The sequence below is a fragment of the Triticum urartu genome, chromosome 7 (assembly GCF_003073215.2).
Source record: "Triticum urartu cultivar G1812 chromosome 7, Tu2.1, whole genome shotgun sequence".
NCBI classification, from domain to species: Eukaryota; Viridiplantae; Streptophyta; class Magnoliopsida; order Poales; family Poaceae; genus Triticum; species Triticum urartu.
In genome coordinates, this window is record NC_053028.1 from 102,372,379 (window position 1) to 102,384,472 (window position 12,094).

General features: G+C 52.1%; 1 protein-coding gene across 1 annotated transcript; it reads right to left on the reverse strand.

The window, feature by feature from the left end:
• Positions 1-8,058: 8,058 nt before the first annotated feature.
• Positions 8,059-11,775, reverse strand: LOC125526031 (putative leucine-rich repeat receptor-like serine/threonine-protein kinase At2g24130). Its single transcript, XM_048691058.1, has 2 exons — positions 8,883-11,775; positions 8,059-8,764 (listed from the first exon to the last, which is right to left on the reverse strand). The coding sequence occupies exons 1-2, from the start codon at positions 11,479-11,481 to the stop codon at positions 8,364-8,366; spliced, it is 3,000 nt and encodes a 999-aa protein (XP_048547015.1). The 5' UTR covers positions 11,482-11,775; the 3' UTR covers positions 8,059-8,363.
• Between the last annotated feature and the right edge of the window lie 319 nt (positions 11,776-12,094).

Below are 12,094 nucleotides of genomic sequence, written 5' to 3' on the forward strand. Positions count from 1 at the left end.
GTCCGCCAGGACCCTTTCTAAAGACTACCTTCAAATCCTTGACCATATCATGTACATCAGCACCAGTACGGTGGTGAGGCTTCATCCGGTGATCCGCCTCACCTTTGAAATGTTTGCCTTTCTTTCTTACGGCATGCTTGCTCGGAAGAAATCGATGATGTCCCAGGTACACGTTCTTCTTACAATTAGCCAAATATATACTGTTTGTATCGTCCAAACAGTGCGTGCATGCGCGGTATCCCTTGTTTGTCTGTCCTGAAAAGTTACTGAGAGCAGGCCAATCATTGATGGTCATGAACAGCAACGCCTTTAGGTCAAATTCTTCCCCCATGTGCTCATCCCACGCACATACACCTATTCCATTCCACAGCTGTAAGAGTTCTTCAACTAATGGCCTTAGGTACACATCAATATCATTGCCGTGTTGCTTAGGGCCTTGGATGAGCACTGGCATCATAATGAACTTCCGCTTCATGCACAACCAAGGAAGAAGGTTATACAAACATAGAGTCACAGGCCAGGTGCTATGGTTGCTGCTCTGCTCCCCAAAAGGATTAATGCCATCTGCGCTTAGACCAAACCATACGTTCCTTGCGTCATCTGCAAACTCCTTCCCGTACTTTCTCTCGATTTTTCTTCACTGCGACCCATCAGCGGGTACTCTCAACTTTCCATCTTTCTTACGGTCTTCTTTGTGCCATCGCATCGCCTTGGCATGCTCTTTGTTTTGGAACAAACGTTTCAACCGTGGTATTATAGGAGCATACCACATCACCTTGGCAGGAATCTTCTTCCTGGGCCGCTCGCCCTCGACATCACCAGGGTCATCGCGAGTGATCTTATAGCGCAATGCACCGCATACCGGGCAAGCGTTCAAATCCTCGTACTCACCGCGGTAGAGGATGCAATCATTAGGGCATGCATGTATCTTCTGCACCTCTAACCCTAGAGGGCAGACAACCTTCTTTGCTTCGTACGTACTCTCGGGCAATTCGTTGTCCTTTGGAAGCATATTCTTTATCATTACCAGCAACTTTCCAAATCCCTTGTCAGATACACCATTCTCTGCCTTCCATTACAGCAATTCCAATGTGGTGCCCAGCTTTTTCTTGTCACCTACGCAATTCGGGTACAACAATTTTTTGTGATCCTCTAACATGCGCTGCAACTTCTTCTTCTCCAAATCACTTGCGTAGTTTCTCTTTGCATCGGCAATGGTCCGACCTAGATCATCAACGGGCTCATCTAATGCCTCTTCTTCAGCTTCTTCCCGCATTGCCGGCTCAGCTTCTTCCCACATTACCGGCTCAGCTTCTTCCCTCATTGTTGTATCATCGTATTCAGGGAACCCATGGCCAGGATAGCTGTCGTCGTCCTCTTCTTCTTCATTGTCTTCCATCATAACCCCTCTTTCTCCGTGCTTGGTCCAAACATTATAGTGGGGCACGAAACCGGACTTAAACAGGTGGACGTGAATGGTTCTTGACTTAGAGTAATTTAGATCATTCTTACAGCCAGCACATGGACAAGGCATAAAACCATCCTCCCGCTTGTTTGCCTCAGCCGCAAGCAGAAAAGTTTGCACGCCATTAATGAACTCGGGAGAGCATCGGTCATCGTACATCCATTGTCGGCTGAACTTCATTACACAACACCGAAAAAGACCAAATTAATACAAGTTCATACATAAAGTTCATACAACACTTAAATGCAACAAACAAATAACTCTCTAGCTAAAGAATTTAAATGCAACAACAAATGCGATCAAGATCGCAACTAAGGTAACAGTTGATCCAACACCATAATGATACCAAGCCTCATTATGAATGGCATATTTTTTAATCTTTCTAATCTTCAAGCGCATTTTCTCCATCTTAATCTTGTGATCATCAACGACATCGGCAACATGCAACTCCAATTCCATCTTCACCCCTCAATTCTTTTCAATTTTTCCTTCAAATTCTCGTTTTCTCTTTCAACTAAATTTAACCTCTCGACAATAGGGTCGGTTGGAATTTCCGGTTTAACTACCTCCTACATACAAATATCTATGTCAACTTCATGGGCATAATTTGTCATAAACACAAAATGCAACAAATAGTTTTAAAAGAGAATATACCACATCTGAATCATAACCCGGACGAGGGCCGACGGGGACGGATATCAAAATCATGGCACTATGTATAATAAACAACGTATGGGTAAGATAATTATACGAGTAACTATATATCCAAATCACACAAACATCAATTTTTTATATAAAACATTCATGAACAAGAGGCTCACAACAAGGTGGTGCCGGCGACGGGACGTTGCGGGCGATCGACGGTGTTATGACGGAGATTTAGAAGGCACTAAGTAAACCACACCTACATATACAAACTAAGTGTTATTTTTGACCTCAGATTGCATATAAATCAAATACTAGCACATATATATAATTCCTCCCAAATTACTAAACTCACAAATCAATCACTATATAAAGCATTGCAAGAGCTAATCTAGCAATGAGAGATGAAAGGATAAAATTGCTAACCTTTGTGATCATTTGAATGGATGGGGACCTTCAAATCTTGACAAATTTTGGGCAAAATGTGTGATGAGCTTGAGTGGAAGAGGAAAAGAACAGAGAGGAGGGGCCCCAGACTGACAACATCCTGCCACCACTCACTTTAGTACCGGTTTGTGGCACGAACCGGTGCTAAAGGTTCGCCACGAACTGGTACTAATGAGAGCGGCCGGCTAACCGTTGGAACCGGCACTAATGCACACATTAGTGCCGGCTCAAAATCAAACCGGCACTAATGTGCTTTACATTTGACCCATTTTCTACTAGTGGTCGAGTTAAGTTTGCATGAATCTTGACACACCGAGGCAGTTTTTGCGTGCCACGTAGGACAAGGCCGGTGTGTGGGCGTTGGAGAGGTCGCCCACACACCCAACAACACGCGGTTGCCAGCTGCGCTGTGTGGGCGAACTAGTTTCTGCCCACACAACCACCACCTAGTACACGCGCATGTGGGCGAACTGCTTTTCGCCCACACAGCAGTCGTACGTTGTTGGATGACAACTGCAGTTGCGTGTACATGGCAACTAGGTAAACACACATGGCAACTATGATTCGTTTGCTAGACAGCAACTCCAATTGCACGTACGTGGCAATCAGATAAACATACATGGCAATCATGATTAACCACACGTGACAACTAGGTAAACAGACATGGCAACAATTGTTTAACCATATGTGGCAAGTAGTTAATCACACACGACAACTATGGTTTGATTACACGCGACAACTACCATAAATTAGACATGACAACTACAGTTAACCAAAACAGAGAGAGTTGCCATGCTTCTACAACCATATTTGCCATCTCGGATAACTACATCTGTCATCCCGGATGGCAACTAAATCGTCATCCCACAGGTACCTAATGTAGCTGCGTCAGGACGTGTGAGCATATTTGCTTAGTGCCACACGCGCGGAGTGAGGATAAGTAGTATTTATTGGGCGTGTGGCACAAAATAGCTACGCCCACACACGTAGGCAATTCTACTGTTCGCCCACACACAGTCCGTATGGGCTGCCCTCTGCTCATGCCATACACGATATTTAAATGAATGCCTATTATGCCACACGTATGGTGGATATCAGCGTCTTTGGACAAAAAGAAGCTGAGACAAATAAATGCATCAGATATGCGCAGTCTGGTATACGCGGATGCAACATGGACAATTAGAAGAAGCACTTAATACGCGTTAATTACAATCATATCAACCTTTGCTTGTTGCTGCTCAGCCTGCAACGAGCCCAAAAAGTACAATGCGTGGTGATTGCATGGTCAATATTCCAATGTCGTGTCAGATACTACTAACCTTTCATTAATCAGGCTCAAGCTTTGTTCTTTCGTCAGCTAAGTTAATGGTGTTTGGGTCACAAACTAAGTCTGAACATGCACATGCGCACACGCGCAAAGATCGATCATACCTTGTCACTTTGACATCTTCAGATTGATTGTTTGTCTGTACATCTTATACTAAATATCCTGAAGCCCTTTTGCTTTTATATACTCGGGTCAAAAGTCAAAACCCCAAAACATTTGTAAGTATTAGTATGTTTGAGGTAACAATCCATCTTCCCTGAGCAGAAGCAGTGCGTCGATCGCTTTCTGCTGCATACCCTGAATCCGACTAATTAAAGCTAGCAAGCGTGCCGATGGAAAAGCCTAAATAATCTGACAGAGAGTGTGTATGGAAGTTCTTACCGAATCCACAACAACATTAAACTACGTGCTACAGATCATCAGATAGATGCAGCGAACAGTGCCTGCTTTGTATGAATGTTAATCAACTCGTTTGCTTATGTCAACTTGGTCGTGAGGGCACCTGAATAATGACCTAACTCAAGATCCTTTTGTCTTGCAATACTGGCGATGATGATCAGGCGTGCATGGCCGGCTAACTAATGGAGTCCGACATGCATGCTTTGCTTGCTGCATGGATATTGGATGGATTAATCACCATCGAGTGTCATGTCCATTGGAGAATTACTAAACAACTCAAAGAATTAGCACTACTCGTTAGTAGTAGTAGGCGATCCCCAACCTTGGATAAACTAATATTGTTGTACTTGCAGCCTCCACAGAGATGAGAGATCCCTAATGCGCCACGAGGAACAGACACTGACACTGGAATGATCGAAGGAGCGGAGCGGCAATGCATTCTTGACGTCAACACACGTACGTGGCGCGTCTGTTAATGCTAAGAGCATCTCCAACAGACGCCGCGCTAATTTTATTATAGTGTTGAAAGAGCGATTTCGCGTGCGTGGGGTTGGTTGCTTTTTCAGACGCTGTAAATTTTAGCGCGCCACTGTAGGGCTTCATCGGACGCGGTAAATACAGCGCGCACGACCAGCGCGCGCTTGGCAGATACGAAACAACACATATCAATTTGATAATACAATGATCTTTCAAAGATAAAACAAATATGCAAAATAATGAGTTGGAGCAACATAACATAGTTCAATTGCATGGCATAGTTTAAAATCACCCAACTAAGTTCATGATAAACAAAAGTTCACACAAACAAATGAACATCAACAATCATGCCACATTATCTTCCTCCTCCTATTCATTTTCAAGCGCCTCATTGTGAACTAGAACTCGGACGGTGTTCGCACTATCTCCAACGGCATCATGTGAAGGCATGTGAGGCACACCGGAAGCCACGCGCCCACCCATGTCACACGGAGGTGCTCTCATGCCTCCCATGAGAGACCCAAAACCCATGCCTCTCATGGCTCCCATGGTAGCTTCGAAGCCACACATGCCTCCTGTAGGTGCTCCCATGCCTCCCGTGGTAGCTTCGAAGCCACCCATGCCTCCGAAGCCTCTGGCACCCATGCCTCACATGCTTGTTCCCAAGCCTCCCGACAGCTCCCATGCCTCCGAAGCCTCCCATGGTAGCTCCCATGTCTCCCATGCCTCCCATGGCCATCAATCTTTTTTGGACCAAGACTTTATCACGGGAAAGATTGATGAACTCCTTTTGCCTATCATCGAAGGTAGATATGCCCATGAAGAACAAGTACTTTTCCCATTTCAATAATCTAGCTCGCTCCTCCATGGCCAATTTCTTCTCCTCCAATGCCACCTTCCTCTCCTCGGCCGCCACCCTCCTCTCCTCTGCCAACCTCCTCTCCTCGGCCAGCGACTCTTGGCTCCTTGCCATCCTCCTCTCCTCGTTTGCTTCCTTTCTTGCCTTCAAAATAGCTTCCATAGAATTCTTTAACTCATCATCTCCTCTCTTCTTCTTCTTCTTCTTCTTCTTCTTCTTCTTCTTCTTCTTCTTCTTCTTCTTCTTTTCTTTTGCTTCTTTCTTATCTTCATTTGGTCTTTTTGGCTTGGAGTAGCCAACCGAGTTTGGTGTAGGGCTCCTCTTGCCATCATCACTTGATGCCTCCTCTCCTCCTCATCATCATCCAAATCAATAGTTGCCTTGATTTTCTTGCTCTCCTCTAGGACATCACGGTTCTTCCATTTCTCTTCATCCGTCAACACTTCGAAGCAATGGGGCAAGACAAATGCTCTCCCTTTCTTGACCTTGCCTTTCTTGATCTTCTTCTCGAAATAAGTTTTGTGCAATAGTGAGCTACAAACAAAATAACAAGTTATCACTTGAAACACCAAAGATGAAGCATGAACATGGAACATAAAGAAATGGCACTTACCCTATCTCTATCATAAGTGCCACTTGAGTTTATCAGGCAACCCGACTTCATTGCCGCCGCCCACCTTTGACAATCTTTGTTGATTGCCGATCACCGGGAGCGAAAAGATCTATCGGTGCGCTCAATTCCACTCTTGTTGTTTCTATCAAGGAACTCCTTCATCCAGACCCAATATGTATCTCTATTTTGGTCCCCTCCAACGTTGGCATCCATAGACACATGCAACCATGTATTACATAGCAGGACGTCTTCGTCAATGGTGTAGTTTCCCACTCTTCCTTTCGGTGCATCGATGATACCCTCACCATCCTCATCCACTTCATACTCATGATCATCTTCATGCACATCATTGGTTTGAGACCAATGAGAATTGTTCGAGCCAACACCCATAGTTGACATATATGTGTCATCATTGAAACTACAAAGTATGATAAAAGAAAAACCAAATTAAGCTATCCACATGTAAACATTTATCTAAAAACAACAACAAAAAATGGGACAAAATCATTCCCTGTGGGCATTTCATCAAACACCTTGTGCGCATCGGCCGCCGGCGCAAAAAATTGCGAGCTCTGCAGCGCTTTGGCCGGCGTAGGCGCGGCCAGATGCGCTACAAATTTCTTCATCGGCCGCCTATAAGAGCCGTACGCTTTGTTCTTCTTCCGGGCCGCCGTCGCCGCCGCCGCACTCAGTCGCTTGGAGACGGAGGCCCGTGGCTTCACGGCGGGCGGCGGCGGATGCCACCCTTCGAGGTCGTCTGTGGCGCCATGAAAAGGTCGCGCGTGAAACTTGTGCTTAGAGGAGGAGGGGCGCCGGCGGCGAAGCCGAAGCTCAACCCCGCGCTAGGGTTTGCGGCGGTGGAGGCGGCTATGGCGAAGGGGTCACAATAGGGAGGGGTCGGGGGGTGTGGGCATGGCCTTCCATCGGTGGAATTTCGCCAGCGGCGACGCGGGGCAACCGGAGAGGTCAGGGCGGCAGTTGGTTGCTCGCGCGTGAATTGTCGCTATCCAGCGCACGGGAGTTGGCGTTGCAAATACACCGCGTGCGATGCCGTTTTCCTCCGCACGCTGAACCAAGTTTACCGCGCGCGCGATTATTGCGCGGCTGCTGGAGCGCCCATTTCGCCCCCCTCCCCTGCGTGCAATAAAGCGATTTTTTTCAGCGCGCGGCTAAGATAGAGCGCATGTTGGAGATGCTCTAAGAGCATCTTCAATGCAAATTTGGAGATGTAAAATCAGGAGATGTAAATTTTAAATACCAAAAAATGCATTTTACTCTCCAAAAAAGAGGAAACTCCAACAAATGATGTATATGGATGATGTAAAAGTCCAACTTCAATAGATGATGTATTTAATAATATAAAACTAGTCGGTATGAGCGCCAGCGACCGAGCGCCAAGAGCCGAGAGGAGTGCTGGCGGACGGAGCAGCGGCAACAGGTGCGCCGGCGGCCAAGCGACAAGAGCTGGAAAGTCGAATGCAACGGCGGGAGCTCGAATGGTTGGCGGCGTGACTGTGAATCGAGCGACGGATTAGTCACGGCGAGGCGGCGGAGCGATGGCCGTGCGGCGCGAGAAAGTCAAGTTTGGCAGCGGGAAAGCGACGGGGGCGTGGCGGCGGGTGTGCGTCTCGAATCCGGCGGCAGCGGGGGGAGCTCATATCATGCGGCAGCGCGACGGCGATTTGACGGCGGACAAGTGGCCAATTCGATCGATTTTGAGGTGGGCGGCAGACAAGCAGCAGTGGAACCAGCAGCGGAGCAACGGTGGCGTGGTGCGGAGGGCAAGCGACACTGCAGCGGAAGTGCAATGGAATGGACTCAAATCGGCGGTCGGCAACGGCGATGCGGCGGGGATGGCCGGCGGGGTCGCAGCGGGGTCAGGGATGGACGGACGGGCGGTGGCGGCAATGTTACCAGCCAAAAATCGCCGGCGGCGAAGGCTGGCGGGACAAAAATGAAAACGGTTGATGTGCGACCGGCCATTTTACATCTTCAAGGGGTGTTGTATTTTACATCTGAAGATGAAGATGTAAAAAATATTGCGTGTACATTTGGAGGAGGGTTTTAGGATCTACAACACCTGTTGGAGATGCTCTAATTCTTGTCATCTCAATTGGTTTCTGGGTGTTGATTAACTTGAGTTGGAGAAGAGCGAGTCCTTGATCGTGGAGAACGACCGGTCACCGTCGTCGGCGCCGGCGTGCTTGGCCAGTCCGTCCTTGATCATGGTGATCTCGTGGCAGACGTCCGCCATGGTGGGCCGCAGCGCCGGCGAGTGCTGCGTGCACGCCAGCCCGAGCTCCATCAACTCCACGACCGCCATATCGGCCACCGTGCCGTCCCGCCGCCACGGCGCGTGGGCGACGGCGCCGGCGACGTCGTGCGGGTAGTGCCGCCTGACCCAGTCGTGCAGCGTTAGCCCCTCGTCGAAGATCACGTCCGTCGGCCGCTTCCCGGTGAGTAGCTCCAGGATCAGCACGCCGAAGCTGTACACGTCGCCCCGCGCCGACGGGTGGCCTCCTAATCCGTACTCTGAACCAAATAATTAGCCGTTAATCACATGATTAGTGAAATGTAATTAATGTCACATCGAGCATGCATGCTAGCTTTACGTAAGTCTAGCATTGCTCTGTGTGTGTGTGTCACGTACCAGGTGCGATGTAGCCAACTGAACCCTGCAACAGTCCGGTGGCGATGGAGTTGCACGGAGCGGCGGAGTCGTCGCTCGAGCTGCTGCTTGCCTCGGCGCCGGCGACGAGCCGCGCGATGCCGAAGTCGGAGATCACGGCGCGCATCCCGTCGTCGAGGAGGACGTTGCTCGGCTTGAGGTCGCAGTGCACGACCCTCACCGGCGCGTAGTGGTGCAGGTAGGCCATCCCCTCGGCCACGTCGCTCGCGATGCTCACCAGCTGCCCGAAACCTAGTCTGCTGCTGCTGCCGCCGCCGCCGTCGTCGTCGTGCGGGTAGAGGTGCGCCTCGAGGCTGCCGTGCGGCATCAGCGGCAGCACCAGCGCATTGAAGCTGGCCGTGCTGCAGGTGGTGATCACCCGGATGAGGTTCTTGTGCCGCGTCCGCCGGAGCGCCTCGCACTCGCGCTTGAAGCTGACGGACACCTCGCCGCCGCCCTTCGGGTCCGCGAGCACCTTCACGGCCACGCGCGCGCCGCCGCGGAGCGTCCCCTCGTAGACTCGCCCGAACCGCCCGGCGCCGATCAGGCGAGACTCTGCGAAGCCACCCGTGGCATCGGAGAGCTCCCTGTAGGATATCCTCGGGTGCTCCCTCTCCGCCGCCTGCTGCTCGATGTCCACGCGCCACGTCGAGCGCCGCCTTGATCTCGCCGTCGCCATCGACCGGCACCCGGCCGCGAAGAGCATCATGCACACGGCCGCGACGATGCCGAACGCGGCGGGGACCACCGCTCGCCGGTGATCGGCACGTCTCGCGCCGCACGTCGCAATGCCGGGGATATGCCCGGCAACGCAGAGGCCGGGGTTGCCTCGGAACGCCGCCGCGGACAGATTCGCTAGCACGCCGGCGTGGGGCACCACGCCGGAGAAGTTGTTGTACGAGAAGTCCGCTTCCTGGAGCGACGTGGACACCTGCAGGGTCTCTGGCAGGGCACCCGAGAGCTCGTTCCGCGACACGTCGATGGCCTCCAGGAACGGCAGCGCCGCGATGGCCTCCGGGAGCGCGCCCCGCAGCGCGTTGCCGGAGACGTTGAGGTACTCGAGCGCGACGCAGCCGCCGAGCTGCGACGGGATCGTGCCGGCGAGCTCGTTGGACGACAGGTCGAGCGCGAGGATCATGTCCATCTTGCTGAGCCCGAGAGGGAGAGAGCCCTCCAGGTGGTTGTTGGAGAGGTTCAGGTACAGCTTGAGGTTGCTCATGGCGGCGACGTGCGCTGGGATCTCGCCCTGGAGGCCATTGTAGGAGAGGTCGAGGATTTCGAGGTTGTCGCAGTCGCCGAGGCTCGGCGGAATGGCACCGGCAAGTCGGTTGTGGTGCAGCATCAGCCTCCTGAGCTGCGTGAGGTTGGAGAACGTGTCTGGGATGGCGCCGGCGAGGCGGTTGCCGGAGAGGTCGAGGAGGCCGAGGTGCGGGAGCTCACCGATGGACTGGGGGATCTCGCCGGAGAGGAGGTTGTTGGAGAGGTACAGCTGCTCGAGCCGCCGCATGCGCGATAAGTCCGGCGGGATGGAGCCGTTGATGAGGTTATTGGAGAGGTTGAGGTACGTGAGGTTGACGAGGCCGGAGATGTTGGGCGGGATGGATCCCGAGATGGCGTTGTCCTCGAGGTGGATCTGCCGGAAGCTGCGCGAGAGCTCGCCGATGAACGACGGCAACCTGCCCCCGAGGCCGTTCCCGGCGAGCTCGAGCTCCTGGAGGCGAGTGCAGTTGCTGAGGGAGTGGAAGAAAGGGTCGAGGTTGGTGTTCCCGTCGTGGCTGGAGAGGTTGTTGTAGGAGAGGTAGAGGTACTGGAGCCGCGGCAACCTGTCGAACACCTGCGGTGGCAGCTCGCCGGCCAGGTAGTTGGACTCGAAGTCGACCCACTCGAGAATGGCGGAGTTGGACAGCGCCGTCGGGATCGGGCCAGAGAGTTCATTGGACCAGAGGAGGAGGTAACGGAGGCTGGGGAGGCGGCATTCGCCGGAGTACGGGATGTCCCCGGCAAGGGAGTTGTTGGCGAGGTCCATGTACTGCAGCGCAGAGCAGTTACAGAAGAGCGTGTCCGGGATGCCGCCGGAGAGCCGGTTGCCGCTGAGGTCGAGGTAGTAGAGCTCCCGGAGGAGCCCGATGCCGGCGGGGATCGCGCCCTCGAGCAGGTTGTTCGTCAGGCTCAGCTGCGTCAGCCTCGACAGCGCGGCAATCTCCTCCGGGATCCCACCCGCGAACGCGTTGCTGGACAAATCAAGAACCGAGATGAAGGACAGCCGCCCCAGCGCCGGCGAGAGCACGCCGCGGATCCCGCGGCCGCTGAGAACCAGCTGGGTGACGCGCCGCCTGTGGTCACACGCGACGCCAGTCCAGTTGCAGAACCGCGGCGAGCGGCCCCAGTCGGCGAGGGCGACGCCGGGGTCGGCCGAGACGCCGGAGAGGAAATCGAGGAGCGCGGACCGGTCGTCGGCCAGTACTGGCGCTGCTGCTCCTGGTGCCTGTGGCATGGCGGCGGCGGCGGCGGGGACAGCGATCGGCACGATGAGGGCGACATGGAGGATGACGATGATTGGGATGGCGAGCAACTTGGCCATTGGGGCCGACAGGACGTGGGTGGTGGCCGCGAGGATGAGGTGGACGTGCACAGTGCACCGGCGAGCATCTGATAGCTACGTCTGCTACAATGCCGTGGTTTTATGGGGAGCGGGAGAGCTTGGAGGAAGCAGCTGGAGCTGCAGACGAGGCGCGCGGGGGAGAAGGTGGCTGCCTAACTTAACCAGGCCGCGTGCGCCTGGATTTGGCGCCAAAACGCCAAATGTTTGACTCGGGGTGGGAGTGTGGACGTGCGTGTGCGTGTACAACTTGCTTTGGTGAAGCAAGTCAAGCCCCTGCTAGTTTTGTTTATCCAAGAAATGGTATTAGTCAAAGTACGCGTCAAGTTGTTCGTCAAAGATGAGTTCATATGTGAAACCACACGAGACTAAAACATCTTGCAGGTTTATTAAAAGTGGTTATCCATGGCAAGTTGTGCTAGTTGAGAACACGTATTGTTGTCGTCAGGTCCAGGTTATTGTTCACAAAAAGCACTATAGCAACACCTGAAAGGATTTTGGTTCTATTGTTATTTTGTTTTGCGGTTTTGTCTTTCTTTTAGACGACTAAGAAATAACTATTTTTAAGTTGATAGGATAAATCATTCCCTTCGTT